The 27,320-nt window shown below is 37.7% G+C and overlaps 1 protein-coding gene across 1 annotated transcript in view; it reads right to left on the bottom strand.

Moving 5' to 3' along the window:
• Nucleotides 1-21,888, bottom strand: part of LOC121890613 (NACHT, LRR and PYD domains-containing protein 12-like) — a 29,247-nt gene extending 7,359 nt beyond the window's left edge. The window contains exons 1-10 of the mRNA XM_042403059.1: nucleotides 21,787-21,888; nucleotides 19,426-19,496; nucleotides 18,706-18,997; nucleotides 16,915-16,977; nucleotides 13,535-15,326; nucleotides 9,906-10,091; nucleotides 8,320-8,493; nucleotides 7,462-7,629; nucleotides 3,929-4,105; nucleotides 380-589 (exon numbers count right to left, since the gene is read on the bottom strand). Of these exons, the coding sequence (XP_042258993.1) occupies nucleotides 380-589; nucleotides 3,929-4,105; nucleotides 7,462-7,629; nucleotides 8,320-8,493; nucleotides 9,906-10,091; nucleotides 13,535-15,326; nucleotides 16,915-16,977; nucleotides 18,706-18,985 (3,050 nt within the window). The 5' untranslated portion in view covers nucleotides 18,986-18,997; nucleotides 19,426-19,496; nucleotides 21,787-21,888. The remainder of the gene's footprint in view (nucleotides 1-379; nucleotides 590-3,928; nucleotides 4,106-7,461; nucleotides 7,630-8,319; nucleotides 8,494-9,905; nucleotides 10,092-13,534; nucleotides 15,327-16,914; nucleotides 16,978-18,705; nucleotides 18,998-19,425; nucleotides 19,497-21,786) is intronic.
• Nucleotides 21,889-27,320: the final 5,432 nt, after the last annotated feature.

Below are 27,320 nucleotides of genomic sequence, written 5' to 3'. Positions count from 1 at the left end.
GAAGGATCAATATCAATGATCAGACATTATTGTGTAAAAAACATTAAATAATCTAATAAAGAAATATTTCTCCTTCAGCAAGTAAACTTGATCAATTTAAAACAGATATTAGTTGAGAGGATCTTCTGTATACAGATGTGACTCTTTACCAAAACTTATAAACATTCATTTACTTTAACAACTAACAGTGGACATTTTCTACAGTTTCTTTAAGAATCAGTTACCTTTTATAACTACAGACTAAACTTTGTACAGTAAAAAAATAAAATATGGAAAAAAGAAAATGAACTTCATGGATGTAAGTTATGTATGTACATAAATTAGGTTCAGTTGTTAAACATTAAGATCAACAATAGTAACAGACAGTCAGTGAACTGACCTCAGAGTCTCCAGTCTACAGTCTGGACTCTCCAGAAAATCACACAGTAGCTTCACGTCTGATTCCTGAAGCTTCATTCTTAAGCTTGAGGTGACGTTGTCAGTCAAATACAGCTCTCCCAGATACAGCTCTCTAAGATGGGAGGGGTTGGACTTCAGAGCTGAGACCAGAGAAGCACAGCTGATCTCTGACAAACTGCAGTCAGTCAATCTGATTAAAGAATAAATGATGTAGATTAAAATCCATTTATAATCCAATCAGATGTGTTCAGGTTTTAAATGTGTAGTTCAACATTACTATGTCCTCATCAATCAGCTTTTCACTAAAATGAGCAGAGTAACTTTGTCATTGTGTTATTGTGGATCATCATAATATCAGCCAGAGCGGCGCCAGACAATTATCAGCAGGGGGGCACAAGGTCGTCACGGGTGGGCACTCCTTTTTACATCCTCATAGATCAGACATTTCTTTCTTTTTTTTTTGGTAGTTTAATGTAAATGAGTCAGATGAATGGCTTTCTATACATAAAAGAAGAAATAACACAATAAAGTGGAAACTGCTTATATTGATCACATCTGTCTGGATCAAATTGATCACTATCAACAGATGATTATAATAACTGATTTTTAAACATTTTTTCTTTATTTCTCATGCAGAATACCATCTAATTGACATTTGTATATTTATTACATGAATATGAAGTAATGAAACGAGCAGCTTCGCTATTTAATGAATTTTACTGACTGTTTTAAAATACAGTACAGCAGTTTAAACGCTGGTTGTTGTGTCGCTGCTGCATCTCGTTGGCTGGTTTTTGGCAGTTTGTCATGAGCTTCGAGGAAACAACGTTTTTCATTGAGAGAAAATGATTTTCTTTTTCCCGTCATGATTTCAATGTGCAGGCAGCAGCAGCCTCAGGTCACCAGCTGGAAGCAGACGGGTTACCACGAGGCAGTAATGGTGCCGCAGCCGCCAGGAACATATCAAACATGTTTCATGGGAGTAAAATAAAAAGAAAAAATAGAATTACTGTGGTTTTAAATTCATGTATGAAAAGGCCCAAAATGAACACTGTACTTGATTAGTATAAGCAAACTATTTAAACAACATTTGTATAAGAATGATTCAGTCTCAAGCTTTGTGATCCATATAAGTGATTGATCACTGTAACTGTGATCAATACAGGCGGTTTCCACTGTAATAACTAAACCAACACTGCATAACTCTTGAAACAAATTGAACAATGAATATGTTACAGTTCAGAACTTCCTCACAGAAACCACAATCCTAACATGCCACGGCGGGCCAGGATAAATAACACTGGCTTACCTGCGGCTACTATTCCTACACAAGGCCGAGTCTTCTGGGCTTTGAGTTGGAAAGGTTGATTATGTCTTTGTAATCACAAGTGTCAGTTAGTTCTCTTTCAAAAGACAAAAACGTCAAGTTGTTCAGGTGTCCAGTCAACATGGATGATCTGATGCGCATCTGGATCTGTTGTTACACCGTATTCGGTGACTGAAGGGTCCTTTACAGTAGGAATGTGCGATTAATCGAATTTTATTTTCGATTACGATTTTGGCTTCCAACGATTATGAAAACAAGATAATGGAGATAAAACGATTATTGTTTATTATTGTCATTTCGCAGTGATGCTCTCGTTTTGTCTTGTGTTATAAATCCAGCAAACCTCTTTCCTTTACAGCGGTGCGCTTTCGCTCCTCCTTAAACGCCTCCGACAGGCGTTGAGCGTCTCTGTCCACAGACTAACCTGCCTTCACCAGGCTGACTGACAGCTGGGATTTACTGAACCTAAATAGTTTGCATGTCGGCTCCACGGGAAGAAATCAACAGTGTTTGTACTTATTGATTCATTGGTTTTATTTCCTCGCCCACTGTAGCGAGTGAATCTGCCTGTAGTGAAACCGGAGGTAACGTTAGCTGGGAGGCTAGCGGAGGCTAGCTGGCTGTGCTTCCCTCCGTTCATGCTGCGGCTAACGCTCCGCTAGCCTCCCAGCTAGCCCCGGCTCTCCGTCTGGATCCAACCGGAGCACCGAGCTCCGGTCTGTTATTCAGGTTAAAGTGGGAAGAAGCAGCGGGTCTGTCGGGTAGCTGAGTGAAGTGGAGCCTGCGGAGGAAACACCGGGACCGTCAGGATGAAACAGTCCGCAGAGGAGCTGCTGTGTTCGGATGCAGAGATAGGAAACACCTCGGCTGACAGGATGTACCACTCTGTTTGAAAAAACGTTTTCTTTTTCTTCTTCTTTTTGGTTTATAACAGCTATTGGCAACCAGCGTATGAGGTGCATTACCGCCACCTTCTGCGTCGGACTGTGGACCAAAGATTAAATCCTGCACATTACTCCTTTCTGATAAAGTCAAAGAAAACTACTGCTCCACCCATTTGGCAGGTTCATGTGTTTTAATGCTGAGCTCCTGAACTCCAGTCTTCATAAGTTCTTCCTTCATATATTGTCTTTCTTGATCATTAGTACAATCTATGATTGCAGGTGTAATAGTCTCCTCAGCCAGGTGGATAAAATGTGCACATATATCGGCATCGGCAAAAATGAGATGGAAAATCCAATATCGTGCATGCCTAAAACACATATACAGCCGGATATTTCTGTGATTTAAACAGCTGTCTGTGCAGATTACGCTTCACTGAATGCAACAGAAAAAACCCCCAAAAACATGGGGTCTCCGTGAGACACTCAGAGTCAGTGTCGACTGCTACATTTAATAAAATGGAAGCGTTTCTGTTCCATGAGTCAAAACGCAATTGTGTTAAATACTTGTGATTTCAATATTGACCAAAATAATCGTGAGTATGATATTTGCCATAATCGAGCAGCCCTACTTTAGAGCCAACAAATGTCTCACAACCATCCTGCTGTGACTTCGCTTTAAGGCACGGCCTGGTCCCAACATGCTTCATCCTCTGGACGAGTTTTTGTTAAAAAGTGGCTCAAACATAACTGCTTAGCCACAGTTTCCAACTTTCATCTAGCTGTTAGCTACATGAAACTGTGTTGTGACAGTGCGTGTGCGATGTAGCCTAACTTCAGTCACGTACAGTAAGACAGGAAGTTTCCATGAATCTGAAGTTTGGGTGGGGCACAACATCCCAATTGGACAGACATTGCCCCCCAGTGCCCCCCTGTCCTGCTGGCTGTGATGTCAGCCTTCTACAGATATCCAAATGTCACCACAACATTCAGACACATATTCATGTCAACACTGATTTATAAAAAATACTTTAAACACCTGCATTGATCTCTCTGTGTCCCTGTGTGTGTGTGTGTGTGTGTGTGTGTGTGTTCTAAAACATAAATATCAATGATCAGACATTATTCATTAAACACATTAAATAATCTAATAAAGAAATATTTCTCCTTCAGCAAGTGAACTTGATCAATTTAAAACAGATATTAGCTGAGAGGATCTTCTGTATACAGATGTGACTCTTTACCAAAAATTATGAACATTCATTTACTTTAACAACTAACAGTGGACATTTTCTACAGTTTCTACAGTCAGTGAACTGACCTCAGAGTCTCCAGTCTACAGTGTGGACTCTCCTTAAGATCAGACAGCTGTTTCATGTCCGAGTCCTTCAGGTTATTTCCTCTTAGATCAAGATATCTCAGATGGGATGAGGGGTTGGACTTCAGAGCTGAGACCAGAGAAGCACAGCTGATCTCTGACAAACTGCAGCCACTCAATCTGAATAAAGAATAAATGACGTCACTTTAGAAAACAAAGTTCATGTTTGAAATCATGCAAAGTTTCATAATCTGTTCAGAGCTGAAGAAGGTTTAGAATGTAGAAGTTTAGAAAATGGCAACTCCAACCAGCTGAACCCAACAGGATGCAGGTTAAAGGCTTTCAAATACAAACAGTGAAAAAGAGCTCTCATTAATATTAATGACAACATGCTGCTACTTCAATAAAGACGTAGTGACTTCACCTCTTAAACTCTGCAGCTCCACCACTGACTCCATCTATACAAACTCATGTTGTGCAGCCAAACACAAGTTAAAAATCCACATGAATATTTCAGATTCTACTCAAGATCCCAACATTTATAATGATATCAAATATGTCAGGATGGATGTTGGGAAAATAGGAGGAAATTGATGTTCAACATATCAACATTATTTACATTTAATGGAATGATGTCGCCATGAAAAAAATCACAGCATCTTGTGTTTAAATATTTCTGTTAATATAAACACTGCACAGCTTCATAATAGTGTTGGAACAAGTAAATACTGGATATTATATTTGATGCTGTCTGATTGAGGTTTTTGGTTTAAATTTAAAGAACAAAATTTAAAGTGAAGTAGAGCTGGGCAATTAACCGTAAATGTATCAAGACCGACATTAAGACCCTCTCACTGACTTAATCTTTCTCATGTTGGTTAAGTCGGCTAATGATTTCCCCAATGCGTGCGTTCATGAACTGTCTCTTTAAAACAATACTATGTTGTGTTCAGTTACGTGCCTCCGTTAGAGCGAGTTCACTCAAAGCAAGCTGGCACCATGGATGACACAAGCACTAACACTGAGCCAACAAATAGGCCTCAACCTGAGCAGCTTATAACTAAAAAGAATACCGTGTCTGTGGTTTGGACACATTTCAGCTTCAGTGAAGACGACACAGAGCAAAAATAAGTCAAATGTAAACTCTTTGGAAAAACAATTTCAGTGACCAAAGGTAACACCACCAATCCGTTTAATCACTTGGAACACAATCACATTATCGAATATGAAGAGTTCATGGCTCAAAAAAAGAGAGAGACTGAAAAACGCTAAAGCGCTTCCACAAAGCAGCTGACGCTAACACAAGCATTTACAAATGCCACATATTATGCAAAGGATTCAAGAAGATGGAAAGAAATAACTGATGCTATTGCATATTACATCATGAAGGATATGGATCCCATAGCTACTGTGGAACAAAGTGGGTTTAAACATCTTGTTAAAACCCTCGACAAAAGATACGCTGTGCCATCGCAAAAATATTTGTCCCAAACAGCAGTGCCCAACATGTACAAAACATGTCGTGAGAAGGTAGCTGCTGAACTCAAATCTGTGCAGTACTTTGTAGGAACGTCTGATCTCTGGTCAAGTACATGGATGGAGCCATACTTGAGCCTTATGTCGCACTACATTGATGATGAATGGAACCTGCGCAACAGACGCCTGAAGACAGCATATTTTGCAGATGATGACACATCAGAAATGATTGCACAGGGCCTGAGAAATATGCTGTCTGCATGGGACCTCATGGAAGAGAACCTCATGACCATTACGACAGACAACAGCACTAATGTCGTCAAAGCTACACAGCTCAATGGACGGACACAGGAGCAATGTTTTGGACACAGGTTGCACCTGGCAATCGATAGGTAACACATCAGCTGATCAGACACTATGCTACAGTTGAGCTAGAGCTATCTTTTAGTTCACTTTAAATAAATACTGTGACAATAATAATTAACTATTCATATAGCACTTTTCTTAATGTTACAATGTGCTTCATATTACAATGTTAACTTCACATTACAATGTAAAACAACGATACAATGACTCATCATTAAAGTAGAAATAAAAATTACTCTAGAAGTATGTTATTAATCTATTATTAATTAAGTAGCTTTGAATTAAGAGATTTCTCCTCATCTATTATTTTGCTTAAGTTTAACAGTTTGTCTTTAGGTGTAAGTCTTTTCATGTGTGTGTATTTCAGAAAATGCAACGGAAAATCAACGTGTGCAGCGGGAAATGAGGGTTTGCAAAAATATTGTCAGTGCTTTTTCCTATAGTTGGAAAAAGAAGAAGGCGCTTGTGAAGGCACAACAAGAGCTGAACCTGCCACAACACAAGTTGAAAACTGCATGTGCCACCAGATGGGGATCAATGCAAATGATGACTGCAAGGATCCTTGAGCAAAAGAAAGCCATCACACAGATCCTCGCTGATGATGAGAAATCAAGGCAACTTGTTCCATCGTGGGCTGACCTGGATGTCTTAGAGGCTGTCAACAAAGCTCTCTCCCCATTGATGGAGTTCACAGATGCCCTGTCAGGAGAAGAGTATGTGACCATTTCATTTGTGAACTCTGTCCTACACATCCTCCATTCATGAGTGCTGGCTGAGGAGGAAGATGACATGGAGCTGACTAAAACAATCAAAACCTGCATCCTTGAGTACTTTAAGGAGAAGATCTCAGAACCCATCACAGAAGAGCTACTGGAAGCATACACTTCTGCACACCATGTCCCCACCATTCAGGAAGAAGTCAGAACAGAGATGATGGAATCAGCAGCTGCAGTCTACGTCTTCATCATAAGCAAAAGAAGCTTAATCAGCAGTGTTGCATTAACATTTTCACACATGGCGTTATTTAAAATAATTTATTTTGTTTGCAAGAGATGCAAGTTATTATTTTCTACTTTTTTTTTAGGGATCTTGCTTTTTACTTTAGAACTAAAATGTGACCTTTTTCACAAGACATTTTCATTTCAAGTGATGTGTACTTTGATTTCAACTGTTTGAAATATTCAATAAATAACCATAAATAGTTTATCTGTGTGTGTTTCAAAAATTAATTAAAAAACACAAAGTTAACATATGTTTCATTGGAAAAAAATATCCCAGTAGTTCAGCATGTTTACAGTACAGACCTTGTCAGCGAACTATGAGGGCAGTGTAAAAAAAAAAAGCATATAAAATAAATAAGTATTCATTAATCATAATCGAGGTAAAAGTTTGAAATAATCCTGATATTGATTCAGTCATATCGCCCAGGCCTAAAGTGAAGGTGAAATTTAATGTAAAAATCAAGAGTTTCAAAGGTTCAGAGTGAATTATCCAGTGTAGACTTTTCTTGTTATATGAAGGTTTTAAATGTGCAGCTCAACATTGTTCTGACAGTCAATGGACTAAACCACTGAAGAAGAAAATAGATCCTCAGTGTGGATCAGCATAATATCAGCTTTATGTCTGCAGTTTAGTGTCACCACAACTGTCACATCATATTAATCTCAGCACAGAAGTAAAAAATGTTGTCTGACCCCAGATTCTCCAGTCTACAGTGTGGACTCTCCAGAAAATCACACAGCTGCTTCACGTCAAATAGGTCATTGTGGCTTAGATACAGCTCTCTCAGATGGGAGGGGTTGGACTTCAGAGCTGAGACCAGAGAAGCACAGCTGGTTTTTGACAACCTGCAGGAACTCAATCTGAATAAAGAATAAATGATGTAGATTAAAATCCATTTATAATCCAATCAGATGTGTTCAGGTTTTAAATGTGTAGTTCAACATAAATATGTCCTCATCAATGAGCTTTTCACTAAAATGAGCAGAGTAACTTTGTCATTGTGTTATTGTGGATCATCATGATGTCAGCCTTCTACAGACATCATCCAAATGTCACCACAACATTCAGACACATATTCATGTCAACACTGATTCATAAAAAATACTTTAAACACCTGCATTTAGATCAATGTGTGTGTGTGTGTGAGAGAGAGATTATTGTGAAGGATCAATGTCTGATAAGGATAATTATCAGACATTAATCATTAAAAACATTAAATAATCTAATAAAGAAATATTTCTCCTTCAGCAAGTAAACTTGATCAATTTAAAACAGATATTAGTTGAGAGGATCTTCTGTATACAGATGTGACTCTTTACCAAAAGTTATAAACATTCATTTACTTTAACAACTAACAGTGGACATTTTCTACAGTTTCTTTAAGAATCAGTCATCTTTTATAACTACAGATTAAACTTTGTACAGTAAAAAAATTAAAATATGGAAAAAAGAAAATGAACTTCATGGATGTAAGTTACGTATGTACATAAATTAAGTTCAGTTGTTAAACATTAAGATCAACAATAGTAACAGACAGTCAGTAAACTGACCTCAGAGTCTCCAGTCTACAGTCTGGACTCTCCAGAAAATCACACAGTAGTTTTAATCCTGAGTCTTTCAGGTCGTTTCCTCTTAGATCCAGATCTCTCAGATGGGAGGGGTTGGACTTCAGAGCTGAGACCAGAGAAGCACAGCTGGTCTCTGACAACATGCAGAGCCACAATCTGAATAAAGAATAAATGATGTAGATTTAAATCCATTTATAATCCAATCAGATGTGTTCAGGTTTTAAATGTGTAGTTCAACATTACTATGTCCTCATCAATCCGCTTTTCTCTAAAATGAGCAGAGTAACTTTGTGTTATTGTGGATCATCATGATGTCAGCCTTCTACAGACATCATCCCAATGTCACCACAACATTCAGACACATATTCATGTCAACACTGATTCATTAGATTAGATTATTTTTTAGTTTGAACATGTTAAAATAACAAAATAAAATATATAGGCAGCAAAACAAAAGAAATAAAAATAACAGCAAACTTTCAGTAAGCAACTTAAATAATAACCATTCAATGGAACTTTTCTAGTCCTACCCCTTTTTATAATTTATTAATCAAATCAAAGCCAAAAACATTCAAAACAACACAAGATAATAAAGATAACTTGCATAGAACCAATAACAACAAACAAAAACAACACAAGTCAAAAAGACACTCTGTACCAAATCATATTATTCCAGACCACCTCTTTGTTCATCCATTCTATATCTGTTCAATATGTTATTTTTAAAGATTTGTTTAAACTTACTTAATGTTCTACATGTTTTCATTTCTTCATTATGGTTGTTCCATAGATTAACTCCCTTTATTGTGATAACAACAACAATAATAACAACAACAACAACAACAACAACAACAATAATAATAATAATAATAATAATTATTATTATTATTATTATTATTATTATTATTATTATTGTTGAGTTGACTTCCATGAGTTCATTCATAAAATTGATTCATAAAATGCTGCTGAACTCAGTCAAGTCTGAAATTAGAGGATCAATATGAAATCAGACATGTTGAACTAAACCTGTTCATTATTTATTACATGACCTCCTTCTTCCTGTATTTAGTAGTTTAGTAGGTTTGTGTAATTAAAACATGTTACTGGTGGCAGTAATGATTCCTCCTGTCCATACTGACTCTGAAGTGGTCTCTTCCTAACACAGCTACACTGTAGGAAATGAGTTCATAAGTTCAGCTGAAGCTGATATGAGGCTTTGACAGTTTGGTAGACTCCCACTTGATTTGTCTGACTCAAAGTTACAGACTATTTAGTTCAAAATTCCCTCTTTGAGTTATGATCCCTCCACTGCAGCTCAGCAAGGAAACACTGAAGAAACACAAAAATACTTACTTGATATGTGTAACTCAGACTGCTGAAGACTCATATTAGTTTAAACTTTGGAAATCATTTTTACACAGAATAAGACTGTGGATTTTAAATTTAAATTCTACAGATTTGTGCTCAGGGAAATATCAAAAATGTATTAACCAAACATGTGAACTTCAGTGAAGGATTTGAATTGAATATATAGAAAAAACTGCCAAAGCTACAGCCAGTGAACTGACCTCAGAGTCTCCAGTCTACAGTTTGGACTCTCCAGTCCAGCAGATAGAAGCTTCGATCTTGAACCAGTCTGACCATCCTCCAGGAGGTGTCCACTCAGGTCAAGCTCTCTCAGATGGGAGGGGTTGGACTTCAGAGCTGAGGCCACAACTTCACAGTGAGTCTCTGAGAGTCCACAGCCAGAAAGTCTGTGATGACACATATATGACAACATATGTTATCATGAAAGAGGACACTTTATATTTACTTCCTGCATTTAATGACAAAACAGTTTGACATTCCCTATTTTGATTAACATTTGCTCTTCACATTAGTGATTCAGCTCATCTTTTTAAAAAAAAAAAAAAATTTCTGAGGCATTTTATTCCTTTAATGTAAAGCGACAGTTGAGAGATAACAGGAAACAAGAGGAGAGAGAGAGAGAGAGAGAGAGAGAGAGAGAGAGAGAGAGAGAGAATGACATGCAACAAAGGTCAGTCACCTGAATCAAACCACTGATATTTCAATTATATGACATGTATCTTAACCAGTAGGCTACCAGAGCACTCCTAGTTCAGCTAATCATATCTCACTGTGCTTGAATGAAACAATAATTCTCATCACTCTCTCTCATACCTGCAGACTTTTAATCTTTGTTTTGCTTTAATCTTGCAGATGAAGGGAGAGAAAATGGAGTTACATTGAGGCTTCCATAATGTGCTCAGTCTGTCTGTGTGATCTGATCCCATGTCTGTCTCCACAAAGTCAGCATGAGGCATCTTGATAAGAAGAACATTTTTACTGTCCACTATTTTTAATTTTTAATTTGACTGCAGGATATTTTTACTCAGTTCAACTCAGTGAACAGTTACAGTTGAGAAAGATCATCTCTCTTTGCTACCTGCTGTTGTCAGGTTCACATCCATCAGCGGCAAAATTTAGTGACAGTTGACAAACACAAATGAAACAAATGGCTTGACAATATCAGACCTGTACATATCAAATATTAATGTAATTCAATATTTAGATGTGCAGGACAGACGACTGCATGATGTTTAGTTGTCAACATTCTTTTCTGAGAATCTGAAAAACTGATTCAGCACAAACACAATTAACAAACCAATAAGGTTGAATTATTTTCATCATGATGTCATCAGAAAGATGTTATCAGGGTATCAGCATTAAAATATAACATTGACCTTTAATATGTATAAGATCTCTTTAAACAGTGTGAATTCTATCATTCTGCTCTTATATATTCATCAGACCTCTGTGCATTTCCTGCTACTACTCTTCTCTACACCAACAAGAGAGAAAACACCGGAGAGTTTCTTTCTGTGACCAACAGAATATAAGAAAGACTTAAAAACAAGACTGTGTAACGCGACTTCCCTCTTTAAAATAAAAAGTTGAATTCATGAAAAATAAAAGGCACCATTGCTCGGTTCAACACACTCAGGGGTTTTGTCTCGTATGACCAGTAGTTTACGGAGGCTAATGTAGGTTAACGTTAGCAAATTTTAGATATTGTTGTATAACTGACATTATACAACAGGTAGTTCTGACCAAGCAATCTGATTGGTCAACTAGACATTTAGAACGTGCTCAAATCAGCATGACCGCACACTGAGGCTGAAATTATAGTTTCTGCGTCCGTGAGGGTCCGTGTGACATAAATTTCATCAACTTGCTCAAATGAATAATGCCTCATCACTCTTATCATATTGCTGGCCAAGTTTTATATACATTAATGTAAGGTGTTAAAAGTTAAACCCTCTTTTTGTTCATTTAAAGAAGAAACAGAATCCTACATTAAAACATTGTGTACCTCATGCAATAGAAAAGCTGTGAAGATTATAAATTTGTGCTCCAAATTTAATAAACTAACATAATTGTAATGTGCACATTTATTTTTTATATCTTTATTTTCTACTGAACCATTTTCATTTCATATTTATCTGTAATCCCTGGCGTTGTATATTTGTTTGTTCTATATTTCTGTTATATTACTCCATTTATGTTATCTGTATGTGATATTGAAGTTGAATTAATAAAAATATCACTCCGCCGTTCATTAGAACTGTAGACCGTTTATGTGTTGTGTTGCTTTGCTAGTGTCTTTGGGTTATTTTGTTTTGTGGGGATCTGCGGTGAAAACCCGGAGCGGAGTTTTGAGTTTTCCTCCTTTTATGTTTGTGAAACTGGATTGAACTGAACTGATTAGGGGTTGTGGGGAAAACAAAACGGACCCTTTACCGAGTGGATTGAACTCTGAGACTGTGGGACGAGTTACACACACACACACACACACACACACACACACACACACACACACACACACTGAAAAACCCGAACCCTTCTCCACTCGTTATCGTTAACCGGCTCCCCCATAAACAGTAAAACTGAATCATTTTCCCTTCAGTTGAGTTTATCTCAGCTTCCACTCCGGCATCCTCCATCAACTGTGCCGGTGAGTCGGTGACACGGAGCTACTAGCTTAAAAATGTCTGTGAAGTTTGCGGACGTAGCAGCTAAATCTGTCCATGGAATTTTTTTTTCAGCGGATATCTTAGTTACAACAGGATTGAGCTAGCAGAGTAGTTTTGTGTTTATAAATGTCGTATTTATTCAGTTTGGGAAATGTCGCGATCTCTAGAAAGCATTAGCTCAAGTTGGCTGGCTGACTCAACAGGGACTGGAAATCGTCTCTGTTGCTTGGTCGTTACTAAGGGTCAGTCTACTTACTGGAGTAGTAAACTAGGTTTCATTACATAGTAGTCTAGTGACGTGAGTGAATGATTTCCAGGTATTAGTCATATCCCTATGTATTTCCATAGAAACGGATATAACACAAGAAAAAAGTTTTTTTTATTTTTAGAGCGAACTGCCTCACAATATAAATACATTTTGTTGACATCTTTTACTTTGTTGGTAAATGTTGTATAATCGCAATATTACCCTCGAGGGTGTGATTTACCGTCATTGTTGACACGACAGTGATGCGGTAAGCATCACGTGTAATATCACTTAATTACTGAATCAGTTTGTTGATTTGCTGATCCCTCGTGCTCACTATGAAATGACTCAGAAACCATTAAGAAAAAAAATGATGAGGAAAGCAAATCTCTCTGACTTCAGGAATCACCTTTGGAAAATGATACAGATCTTATTTTAAACTCTTAATCATAGCAGTAAAAACAGTGTCTGTCTGGTTATATATTATTTGCAGAAGCTTCTCATGTAATAATAACTTCACTACATTCACTGATAACTGTAAAATACTGATATATGTTCTGTAATAAAACCTCAACCACAACCTCTAAAGTCCTTCATTTGTTTTACCAGGTTTGAATGACGCCTCCGTCACCCAAAGGAAGATAAATAGAAGAAAAGACTGTAAATTCCAATAATTACTAGAAATAAAAGAATAACTGTTTTCATTAACTTAACAGCTATAAACTTAAAAATCAACATTATTTACACTCACAACATTTGAAACAGCTCATCTGAGATTAAATATAACTGACATTATTTCAGCTATGAACAAGTAGAGCACTATTTTAACAATAATAAGAATTTTATATTATTTATATTTGAAGAACTAAACTACTAATCTGCACTGATTCATAATGTTAATCACATCTGGACTTACAGAGCCTTTCTGCAGTTCCTCACAGCTGGGATCAGTCTCTGTCGTCCCCTAGGTGATGTGTTGTACTTCTGCAGGTCCAACTCATCCAGAACCTCCTCTGACATCTGCAGCATGTAGGCCAGAGCTGAGCAGTGGATCTCAGAGAGTTCCTTCTCTGATCTGTTCTCTGACTTCAGGAACTCTTGGATCTCTTGATGTACTGAGCGGTCGTTCATCTCCATCAGACAGTGGAAGATGTTGATGCATCTGTCAGGAGAGATTCTGTACGTTTTCATCGTCTTCAGGTTGTTGATGACTCTCTGGATGATTTCTGGACTGTTCTCTGTCTGACCCAGCAGGCCTCCTAAGAGACTCTGGTTGGTCTCCAGAGAGAGGCCATGAAGGAAGCGAGCAAACAGGTCCAGGTGGCCGTTTTCACTTTGGAGAGATTTCTTCATGGCTCCCATCAGGAAGTCATCCAGGGATGAGTTACTGTAGTCTTTTCCCAGGAACTCCTTCAGTACCTCTGTGTTGCTGTTGGTGTAACAGTGGTACATGTAGACTGCAGCCAGAAACTCCTGAACACTCAGATGAACAAAGCAGTAAACTGTTTTCTTGAAGATCACATTCTCTCTTCTGAAGATCTTTGTACAAAATCCTGATAACACCGAGGCCTCTGTGACATCAAGACCACACTGCTCCAGGTCTTTTTGGTAGAACATGATGTTTCCTTTCTGCAGTTGTTCAAACGCCAGCCTCCCCAGCTTCAGAAGAAGTTCCCTGTCAGCCTCCGTCAGCTCCTGTGAACTCGTCTCCTGTCCTTCATCATACTTGTGCTTCTTCCTCTTTGTCTGAACCAGCAGGAAGTGTGAGTACAGGTCAGTCAGGGTCTTGGGCAGCTCTCCTCTCTGGTCTGTAGTCAACATGTGCTCCACAACTCTAGCAGTGATCCAGCAGAAGACTGGGATGTAACACATGACACGGAGAATGCTGGATGTCTTGATGTGTGAGATGATTCTGCTGGACAGCTCTTCATCACTGAATCTCCTGCTGAAGTACTCCTCCTTCTGGACGTCAGTGAAGCCTCGTACTTCTGTTACCCTGTCAACACATGTCAGAGGGATCTGATTGGCTGCTGCAGGTCGGGAAGTTATCCAGACGAGAGCCGAGGGAAGCAGATTCCCCTCGATGAGGTTTGTCAACAGCACGTTGACTGATGACTGCTGTTTGACATCAGATACGACCTTCCTGTTGTTGAACTTGAAATCCAGTGAAAGTCTGCTTTCATCCAGGCCGTCAAAGATGAACAAAACTTTCCAGACAGCGAGCTTCTCTGCTGTGACCTTCTGTAATGTTGGATGGAAATCATGGATCAGCATGAGGAGACTGTACTTCTCATCTTTGATCAAGTTCAGCTCCCTGAATGAAAGCAGAATCACCAGACTGATGTCTTGGTTTTTCGAGCCCTCTGCCCAGTCCAGAGTGAACTTCTGCACTGAGAAGGTTTTTCCAACACCAGCAACACCGTTCGTCATAACGACTCTGATGTCTTTCTGTTGGTCAGGTAAGGGTTTAAAGATGTCGTGGCACTTGATTGGAGTGTCATGGTGGATCTTCATCTTGGAAGCTGCTTCAAGCTGCCTCACCTCATGTTGGGTATTAACCTCTTCACTCTTTCCCTCTGTGATGTAGAGCTCAGTGTAGATCCTGTTGAGGAGGGCTCTTTCATCTTCATCATTTCCTTCAGTCACTTGTTGACATTTCCTTATTAGACTTTTCTTATATGGATCTGAAACCATCTGCAGACCATCTGCTGAAATGGAAGAAAAATATAGATTAGAACAACTATCAGTGTGTTTACATACATTTATGTAACCAGACACTCAGAGAAACCAGGTTATGTGAGTAATCAGGGAATGTGTTAACATGTACAGTAGTAACCTGGTTACTGTAGATCTGTGTGCATAAGCAGCCAATCAGTGATCAGATTTCTCCTCTACACTGAAGTTATTCTCAAAGCATGACTTTCTTATTTTATCAGTATTAGTGATAGAAGACATTTGTTAGTCCTGAATTTTTGTTCTGTTTTGTTCTGTGTGTCTGAGTCAGAACTTTTCCTCACAACATGAATGTGTCTGAATTCAACAAACAGTAAAATGTAAAGTGGTGGAAACTGACTTATTTAGACTTCTAGAGGACACTTTGTGTTTGTTTAAGTTTTAGTTGTACCTACAAGAATAAATCACTGTGTAATGATTTCTCCTTTCATTCAGCTGCTTCACTTTCCCTATCTACAGCATTTTGTTAAGTACATGTTATATATTTACATGGCAGAGAAATTGACATTCTCCAGGAGAAATCTACTTGGGGAAATAATAAAAATAATTAAATAATAGATTTAATTTGTTCTGCACTTTTCATTCATGTTGAAACTCAACGTTTCTCTGATCCACAACCTCGATTACAGTAACCAATAACAATTACTTTGTAGGACCAACTGTCAGAATTACATCACTGCCCACCTGACAAGAGTTCATTCACATTTTCCACAGTTGCATCCACAATCTTTCAATAATCCAATGATGACTCCCCAAATTAACCACACAGTGTGAAACCAGCCTCCAGGAAGTCCTGTATGTTGTGTTAAAAGCTCTATAGTGACAGAGCAACTTCGTGTGGAAAAGGAAAACCACTATGTATTCAACGGTTTATATCTCTCACACAGTTCTTTCTATGTTGACGTAAACCTACTCAAATTAAAGCTGAGACTTTAATGTGGTATCAGTTATTTTATTTTAAATTTAATGTGCTGAGGCACAGAACCTGAAGAACTGAAAAAATGTGTAACTGTCTGTTACTATTTGGACTGAATCTAAAATTATGAAAAATATAAAGACACAGGCTGTTTCTCCTCACAGATCTGCTGTCTGGATGTGATGTCATGTTTGTATCTTCCTGTGACCTTCTGCTCCTGAGCCGATGTTTGACAACTCCCTCACCAGATCATTCCTGATAACTGACAGAACAACTTTGTGTGGAAAAGGAAAACCAGGATCCAGGGCCGGACTGGCAAAATCATTCAGGCCGGGAAATATAGCACGAAATACAGTCCCAGTCAGGCCACTTTCTAAGCGGGGAGTCTGAGGGTCCCCAACTAGGAACATTTTAGTTACAAATACTTGATTTCCTGCATTCTGGTGAATTTTAGTGCATGTGAATAACAAACTAATGAGCCAACATCTGCTTAGTATAATGTACTGTTATGAACCTCAAATAAAACCAAAGCTGCACATCAATAAGGAGGGAGACAACACAAGGACTAACTTTCGACCAACAGTTATTAAATAATAAATAACTAAATAAATAACTAATATACTAACAAAATAGAAAATGTCTTGTACCTGCAGGTTGCTCTGAAGTAGTGGGCTTCTGTACTGCTGTGGCATCAGTGCTACTCTCTCCACCTTCAAAAAGAAAAAAGCAAAAGCACAACACACCAGATCTTTTAATGTACCGATATAATACAGTTAACAACTCTCTCCATCTATTCAAAGAACAGAGCAAGAGCACAATACCCTCCTCGGTTTACTGATATACACTAACAGTTACCCATCGAAGGTTAAAATAGCCCTTTAACCAACACAAACATTAAATAACACAGATCTTTAACTTTCAACAAATTACAGTAGCTTGAATAGTGACAGAGGATGTTGTGTTGTCTCAATAATTTTCAATTATGAGCTCAAAGTATGAACTCACTGACTGAGATTTTCACCAAAATGCATTAATTTTCAAATATTCACCACATTAACTAGAGTAGATATGCCAATTATGCCATCAATGTATTTGAGGAAGTTAAGGGAACAAACACTTTTATTGATTATCTCGTTTCTTGGCAGCTTTAACATTAGCTATGTTAGCTAGCTCGTTTATTTACTGACTTACATGGCGGCATTTAGCTGCAGCTCCTGCAAGCACCTTTCTTTTTTCTCTTTCTCTCTCTGCTCCACCCTTCCTCTTTTTTCCACCGTTCATCTTGCTGCTCAGTCATTTATCCTCTAAATGTAATTACTGCCAAATGAAACCTCTCTCTCTATCTCTCTCTCTCTCTCTCTCTCTCTCTCTCTCTCTCTCTCTCAAAAAAAAAAAAAAAAAAAAAAAAAAACAAAGATCTGCGGGCTGCGGCGGGCCGTTTAGCAGGCCAGGCCACCGGGAAGAGTCCCGCTGCCAGTCCGGGCCTGCCATGACCCTCTTCTGGAGCAAGCCCTGAGAGGGACCTGGAGGCCACACCAGCACCAATCTGACCCAGTCAAACTTTACCCTAAAAAGCAACATGGGGTTGCTGCCATGCTGGCTCACTGGGGTTTGTTGCATTGCCAGTCAGATGGTGGATGAAGGTAAAGGTCTTGGTGTTCAGACCCCAGACCACCTTCATATTCACTTGAATGAGAAAGTGTGTCCAAACTTTTGACTGGTACTGCAGGTCTGCTGGTCTCACTGAACCATGATGTTTGCAAGTACTGGCTTGATTTCTAAACGTCCGGTGACACGGTTCCACCAGCAACACGGACACACAAACAAGTGATGTATGTTTTTTTAAGTGATGTACTTATTTTGAGGATCTCAGAATTCAAAGAATTTATTGATTTTTAGTTTTTATCCTGAGAACTTTTGATCACAGTATGTTGAATTATTTGGTGCTGTATAGCAGCAGCTGTGTGTGTCCAAGGCAAATTTCCCTCTGAGACAATAAAGATTTATTTTATTTGTAGCCAAGTATGAAGTGGTTGAGATAAGTTCTAGAGGCTGTAAAAAGTTCTTTATCTCATTATCTCTTCTGGGTCCCCAGTGAGAAAGTTCAAGTATCTTGGGCTCTTGCTTCCCAGTAAGGGTAAGATGGAGAGTGAGACTAACAGATGACTGGTTGCAGCAGCAACAAGGATGTTGCAGGTAAAAACAGGAACACAGTTGTTGTGTTTTCATGTTGTGAGCCAGTTAACCAAATTTATTTTAGCTTGTGAGACATTTAAGAAATATTCTTTATCCTGCTACTTTTTGGTGAAGGTGGTACCATAAAGAACGACAAATCAATCTCTAACATTATTTCTACATATTTTTGTTAACACATTAATAGAACACTGTAACTCATAACTCATGTAATAATTTATGAAATGCATGTGACACTGACTTACCTTTTGGTCCAGAGCTGGAGTTTTGTAAACGCTGCACCAGATCATTCCTGTTGATCTTTTCTAAAATCTCGTTGGTTACCTGCAGAGCTCCAGGATCCTGATATTTCTGTACCATTAGATCCACTGTGTCCTCCCTTCCTGCTTTCTCCAGCTGAGCCCTTGGGATGCCTTTAAAGCCCTCCAGGACATCATCCTCCTTCAGGAACCACTTGAACTTCTTAAACTCATCCTCTATTAAGTCTTCCAGAGTTTTCAAGAGCTCCTCTTTAAATTTCACCATTATGCCCCCCTGCTGAAAATAAAGAGACATTTTAAACAGGAAGGACATGTATTCAGTTCTCATCTCATGACACTTTACCAGTATGACTTTTGTACATGTGCATGTTAAATGTAAATCATCTACTGCTTGAACAAACAGGTCACAACTTTGGTTATTTTCATAGTATCAGTTTTTCACCACTGAAAACTCACAACAATCCACATTATCACATGAATTCTAGCTGAATACATTTACATCCTCTGTGAGGAAGCAAACAACAAACTTTTTGAAGCCACATTCCAAGTGTGAAGCTTTTGATGTCTGTATTTCATATCAGATGAGTATATCTCATTTTTATTGTTGCACTTTCGGTGAGCAGTATCATGTTTTTATGAAGTGCTGCCCTCTGCTGGTATTACAGCACATTTAAGGATAAACTTCTATATTTTTACCTCACATACCTCTACAGGAGTTCATGAATGGTCAGCTGATAACGTTGGACGCTGAGAGGAGCTGTTTGTCCTGTGAAAACCTGAAGGGAAAATAATAATGATGAGATACTACACTTCACCACTTTCATTCCTGGTGCTTAAACTGGGAGGTCAGAGGTCAGCTGCTGATCATGAGCCAACAGACATACAGTGTCTTTCTCAAGGACAACTCAGAGTGAAAGATGCTTGTCAACATTATGATTTGAGGAACCACTGAACCTCTTGTATCATCTACTAGTGCTGCTACAGTTGTTGGTGATAAACACTCATCCTGTTTCCTCTGGTTGAGCTAGATGCCAAAACCTGCAGGAAAGTTTATTTATACAGTAAATTTCATACATTAAGGCAGTTTAAAGTGTTTTACACAATATATTGAAGTAGAGAATAATGACTGTCTGCTGTTTTCACAATTCCTGGAGTCCGCTCAACTTCTTCAGCTAAACACCATGAAAGGAAGAAACTGTGGCTGCACCTCACAGCAGGTATTTTTGCTCTTTGATTGAAATGTCTCTAAACAAGACACTGTTGAAGGATGCACCCTCTTACTGCCTTTCTTGGAATGATCTTCCATTATACAGTTTTTAAAAATTATATATATATCACTATGACCTCCTCAGACACAGAATCTGTAATATAGCTGGCGTCATGAATGCATAACTAAAAGAGCACTAAAGTCATTCAGCATTTCTTTCCTGTAACATTGTCGTATTCACAATAGATAGTTTAAAAACAGGATCGAAATCAATGCAGCAGAACCAGAGATATTATTTTTTATTCCACACGTTCTTCTTTCCTGTCAAAACCTGGTGCCTACATTACCCACAATGCAACTCAATTCACTCCACTGTACAGATTCAGGTGTGAGTGTCACAGGTTTAACTCCTCCAACTGGCCTGAAATCATGTTTCAAAAAAACAGTAAATAAACTGCAGATACACTGCAGCTGACAGAAAGAGGAGGTCATATTATACAGAGAAATATTAGTTTTTTCTGGGTGAATAAATGTCCATGTGACTTATAAAAAAGGAAGCTAAAGGTCAACGAGAATGCTGAGCTTTAAAGTTTCATCAGGAGTCATTAATAAAACCATCAAACACATCATGTTAGGAAAGTAGTTTAAACACACACACAAAGGGCGACCATTTACTGCATACTGCCGATAGAAACTGAGTACAATCAGCCACCGTCAGTAATCAACACAAACATATATTAGACTGTCAAACCAATAACTAACAGCAGTCAGCGTCAGACAACCTTATCATACTTTCACAGCTACCTGCTGTTTCTGTAGTGGTGACAAAATGTTAAAGATGTACATAGTAGCAGTGAATTAAACTGAAACTCCCTGCGCTCTCCGGGGAAAGTATTACGCCAAACTTCCTCTAATAAATATGACATATTAACAATAATTCTAGAAACACAAGATAAAAGGCGTCATATGTCGACAGTCTTCTTGTCAACTCGGCATTAATTTAATCCATAAAGATAAACTATATTTGTGTACAAACTTTACATTTTGGATTTTCTCGCCTCAACTCGCCACCAGCCTCCGTTGGTTAGCTGCACTATTTTAGTGGGAGAAGACGGTGGGAATGAGAGGCGAACAGTTTCAAGAATTACATTTCTCACTAAAATACGTGCTGGACGGTGGATCAGATACACGCAGAATTAAACACCGACTCGTAACATTGTTAATTCACCGTCCATCGTGTGTGACGGTATTTGAGGATTTATTTCGGTCGTTATAGTGACTTTGCTGCTTCACGTTTGGTGCTGGACTACGGAGAGCCCCTGGGGTCATATGGTAGAAAAAAAACTCGATGTGTAAATCCGTACTGGACAGAGCGCACCTTCACTATTTGCATGAGCCAAAACTAAAGACTCAGGATAATATTAAACATGTTTGATTTGATCGGAACGTCAAGACGAGATAAAGACTGAGTTGAGACGCTCGGACTGAGTTTTTTGACCACCTTACACCAAACGGTGGAAATGACGGGAGCGCCACAACTCTGGCAAAACTCTCATGATTTTATTCCGACATTGGAAATTTGTCTGCGACAGTGACATCTTTTGAAAAGTGGTTTGGTGTGAGGCCGACATGAGTCCTTCTCTGACTTCTCTCTATTTTAACCGAACCAGCGTTACATCACTGTGAGGACGCAGAAACCAGGAAAAGAAAACAGGAAACAACGTTTGAAGACGTCAACGCTGTAATTTCATATTTTTCTGACACAGTTTAATCAACTAAACAATGAATCACAAAAATAATCATCAGATTGATCAATAATGACAGTAATCATTATTTACAGCTCTAATATTAACACTCACCCTGCCTCAGACTGTTTTCCTCCTTCTGCTCTGTTGACTTTTAAATGGAGTCTGAAGAACAGACTGAATACTTTCACTTTCAGTGTTCCTCCCTGTTTGTTCCTCGTGTGTGTGTGTGTGTGTGTGTGTGTGTGTGTGTGTGTGTGTGTGTGTGTGTGTGTGTGTGTGTGTGTGTGTGTGTGTGTTTCAGATTTAGGATCAGTTAATTGGGGACAGAAACCATCTCTCTGTATAAAACAAGGAATCTCTGTCTGTCTGTATATTTGTTCTTCGTATATCATATATCTGAAGCAATTTCACTCCACTGGCACTTTAGTGATTTTATCAACAAGATAACAAAATAAAGCAACTGCACAGAAATAACGGAATAATGCTTAAAATATAAATAAGTAGCTTAATGGGGATTCAGTGCATCCATGTGAAGTCGTTAACATACTGTCCTATTTCATCTGAACCAGACATCACACTTAAGGAAGAAGTTCTGTCACATATTGTAAGAATAAAGTGGTTTGTATGTTTAGAAGAGGACATGGTTTAATAACGGTCATAAAGATAATATATATTTATATAATTATGATTTTAACAGAGTGCTCACCTGGACTTTTATTTTATTATATCCATCACATCTGTTATATTTCACTTTCATATTTTGATCATCTTTAAAGTATTGACTGTATATACTGTTACATATGTATCTACATTGTGTAAATGATCAATATACAATTCATTTTAACATACATGGACAATGTGTCCAAACAACCCACAGTGGAAATATGAAAGAGTAAAGGAGGCCGATTCTGCATCTTGAGACAGTCGTCTATAGAGTCTGAGCAGTAAACACTAGTGGAAACAGCGTCACATTGTACCCCAAAAATATGTTATCACGTTATTTTCCCTCTCACATATCAAAGTGTCATTTTCCAGAAGTATTTTCTAGCTGACAGAAGCTGCTGCCTGGACTTCAGCCTGATATGACCTGTATGACCTCATCATCAAAATACTTTAAACCTGATGTCTTCACATTATTTTGTGTGCAAACAGGTCAGTTGTGGATGTGGCCTGCTGTGACTGCAGGCTCAGTCACCAAAGACTTCAGTTTGTATTCTATTATTATTATTTTATTGTATAATCTGAACTGTGTATTAAATAATATTTAAACATTGGAAATGAAACATGAAAGGGAACAATTGCTTCTTAAAATATAAAAATATTTCAGTCAGTTGAGGCTTAAATTAAACTCACAGTCACTTAGTCTCCATTTATTTGTTGTATAAAATTATTATTGAATTCACTTGATAACTTTATTGGTTGATTTAACAATGAAAATGCATCTTAATAAACATATTAATGTTAGTTAAAAAATAGCATGCAGCACATCATACTACATTGTCAGCTACTATTTAAAATATGCGACACAGAAACACATCATACAAGACATATAAAGCAATAAATTGGGAAATATTAATGTTAATATAAATTTAGACACTAATAGAAACATGAAGAACAGAAGCACAGACATGAAAAGCACAAATAGTTCATAAGATCCTGAACAATAATCACTGTGACTGAATTAAACATCAACTTGTAACAGTCAATCTAAAATAAACACTCACATGACTACAATGAGTGTTCTAACTTTACAACCCATCAGATCAATATTGTCATCAATCGCCTTTTAATTTCACTCCAGACTGAAAAGCGAGGTGTGCATTTATATGATTAGATTATTTGATATTTAAACGGTAAAACGTTTTCTTACTCCACTTCCTGTTTTGTTAGTTATGCTGCTCTTCTGTCATGTCTTAATCTCTTACCTGGAAACTTATTTATCACAAGTTGACAGTTATTGATCACCTCTTTGCTTTGGGACTTAAGTTGTCTCATTTTATACAACAAAAGTAGGTGATCAATCATCTTTCTGTTCTTTCTGTTTATTGAGTTTGAGAGAGAGAAGTTGTTAATGACCAATTTAGGTTAAAAGCAGATGCTGTAAGCTTTTAATGGCCTTTAAATCACAGTGTTATTGTTAGTTACAGATGTGGAAGTTATGTATATAGTGAAGTTATTGGAAGTGATTTGCTGTTAATTGCCATGATTGCACTAAACTATAATGATGTGTGGTGAATGGTGAGGCAGGAGCTGTATGACATGCAGGTGTTACCAGTTAAGGCTCGGTGTGCATGTTATCTTTATTAGTAAAGTTAAATACCATATTCTTGTAAAATCTATGGTTAGATCTAATAGTTATTATACATCTCAACTTTTCTTTATGTTGTGCATAGTAGTAATGAAAGATAATTTACATTATTATATGATTTGATTGATAGTGGTTGAACTACTCTTTGCTACTCGTTATTTTTCATCACTTTGGCTGATAAGTTAAATTAGTGATAATTTCCTCAATAACGTGCATCAGAGTATTATTATTTGCAGTTGTTTCACTCGCTATATATTCCTTTTATATGTGTTTCAGAAGCACACACCCTCCTATCCTCATACACCTTTAAATGAGGCAACAATGAAGGTTCAAGTTCAAGTGGAAATGACCAAGTTTGTTATTTAACCCCTAAAACTAAGAAACAGTGACTAATCAGACGTCCTGCAGCGATTCCTCTCTTCACATCAGCAGTTAGTAACCTTGAGATAACCTTCAGATAACCTTGAGCAACAACAAATGTGCCAGTCTTGAAGATTGCATGCTGTTATTTGTCAGCAGAGGGAATGCTAACTGTTAGCTTGTGGACGACAGAGTAACATCAGACAGCTTGATGATCCCTGACTGTTCCAGGATCAGCAGCTTGGACAGCGGTTGTGTCTCTTTGCTGCAGAATGTTGTAATGATCCACCTGAGCTGTACAGGAGAGCAGGAGGAGGAGAGAGACTGGAGACTCTCAAACCTTTATCACACATCAACACATTATTTTACACCAAATACCTTTTCAGTTGACTGTAGCTTCGATGTGATTCAGAAGACTCCAGAGAGATGAATCAAGCCACCGAGGCTGAAATGTTGCTTAACAGGTTAACTGTTGACAGCATGAAGCAAAGAAACACACTGTATTAAAAACACAACAAGCACAGATCAGAAACACCTGCAGCTTCATCAAATGCCTGCTTTACAAAGAAAAACACACCTGCATTTTACATGTGAAAGCAGAACTGCTCCAAGTATCAAAAACACCTCAATGATATTCATTATTAACATTACACAGGACAACCTGATATTTATTGATCAGCATTGATCACAGAGACACACTGGTACAACTAAATATTAAAGTGAACACAGACTGAGCTGTCTGACCTTAAACCAGATGATTTGTTCTCACCTTCCTCTGAAGAAAAACATCCACGATTTTATTCAAATCCAAGTCTGATTCATTTTCCAAATGACAGAACTGAGATGTTTTCTTGGTTTTCTTTAGAGACGCACAAATCTCACTTTTTCTCTCCTGATACTGACTCTCAGTATCTGCTGATATTGAGTACCGATCAATACCACTGCTCTCTTTTTCCCCAAATTACAATCTGTAAACCTGATTGGGATCATTTTAATGTGAGAACATGAGGTCAGAGATGCTGTGGCAGTAAAAACTGAGTCAGCAGCTGCTGAGACTGAATGAATGTTGAAAAACCAGCCACAGTTTGTGACCAAGTAATAAGAATAAAAACTAAAGTGAAACTATTTCATTCATTCATTATCATTTATCATTAATGACTTATTATAGCAGCTTGAATCTGCTGAAAATACATTTTATTTTGCTTTATTTTCTGACTGGAATAATAAGACAAGAATCAGAGTCAGAACTGATCAAATCTTAAAGCTGGACTCTAACGAGGAGCTTCTTCTGTGAAATAAACAGAGGTGGAGGAAGTATTCAGATCAATTACTCAAAAGTATCAATACTACAGTGAAAAAATACTCTGTTACAAGTTCAAGTCCTGCATTTGTAAAATCTAAATCTGAAAAGTAAAAATAAGTGAAATAAATGTAGTGGAGTAAAAAGTATAAAGTATTATTAAAATGTGTGTACACAGGTAAAGTACAAGTACCTGATGATTGTAGTAAAGTACAGTACTTGAGTAAATGGACCAGTGGAAATAAAGAAAACAAAGATGATGGTTTGATGTTTTACTTCAACACTGAATCTAATCCAGCTGCTGCAGCAGTTTTACAACTTTAAAGCTACTTAAGAGGAAATATAAGGTGGAAACTGGATTAGAAGAGGTTCATAAAATGTCAAAGCTTCCTGTTTCACAGCTGATATTTATGTAGATTTATTGGAGTTGTGTCCATGTCACAGGTTTGAACCCAGCTTGTCTCCCTGTGAGACAAAAACACACTGTTGTATGTTTGAGTGTCAGCTCGTTGTTGATGCAGCAGCACCACCTGCTGTCCAAACCAACAAACTACCTGCTACTGTCCACAAGAATACATTATAACCACAATCAATATTTCATTCACTAACACATGAAATATTATCCAGGGTAGAGCTGCTAACGGTTGTGTTTTTAACATTTTACAATAAGTTACCAAAGAAAAAGCAAATAACAAATCCTGATAATTGATGAATTATTAATAAGTACTTCCTGAATAACTGTGAATGAAGGAATATACACTCACTGAGCACTTTATTAGGAACAGCACACTAATACTGGGCAGGGCCTCCCTTTGCTCCCAAAACAACCTCAATTCTCGGTTGCATGGATTCCACCAGATGTTGTTTTTCTGGTTCCAGCAGAAATAACGACAACATAAGAGCTTTGTTTCAGAACAACATTGTTGCTGTTCCCTGTACAATATCATACTGGAATTATTATGTGAAAGATAGAAACTGGAGAAAAGTTTGGACTCTACAGCAAAGCTTTTTCATATCTGATGAGGTCAAATACATTTTTAAAAGTTGATTCATGAGTTTTATCCTGTAACATTTTTCCTTCAGAAGTTAAAAGCGATACTGATGTGATGTTTTCTTTCTGTGAATTACAACCTGAAACTGTTTCTCTCTTATTGTGGAGCTGCAGATTCACCCATAAACTCTGGAAAGACATGAAGACCTTCATAGTTCAAAACTTTCCCCTTTTCTTCTAAGATATTATTTTGAGTTTCTATTTACATGATTAAGACAATGACTCTTATTTTATTATGAATTTAAGTTTTATCATTGCAACATTTTACCTTCACAAATGTAAATTTACTAAAAGAAAGAAAACATCCCTTTAGAGCTGCTACGATTAGTAAATTAATCAAACAGAATGGGGAACTATTCTGATCATTTTTTTGAAAAAAACACCAAAACTGGTTCTAGTTTGTCAAATGTGAATATTTTGACAAGTTATTTTTACTTCTATGATAGTAAACTTGTTAACTTTGGGTTTTGGACTGTTGGTCGGACAAATGAAGACATTTGAAGACGTCAACTCAGGCTTTGGGAAAATGTGAGGATCATTTGATTTTAGAAAAAATTGCTCAGCAATAAAACCAACATTGTGAAGCGTTCAGCTAATTGAGGCAGTGGAGGAGAACAAACACCTCG

Source organism: Thunnus maccoyii, chromosome 23 (assembly GCF_910596095.1).
Source record: "Thunnus maccoyii chromosome 23, fThuMac1.1, whole genome shotgun sequence".
Taxonomy (NCBI): domain Eukaryota; kingdom Metazoa; phylum Chordata; class Actinopteri; order Scombriformes; family Scombridae; genus Thunnus; species Thunnus maccoyii.
This window is presented reverse-complemented; position numbering and strand designations above follow the sequence as displayed.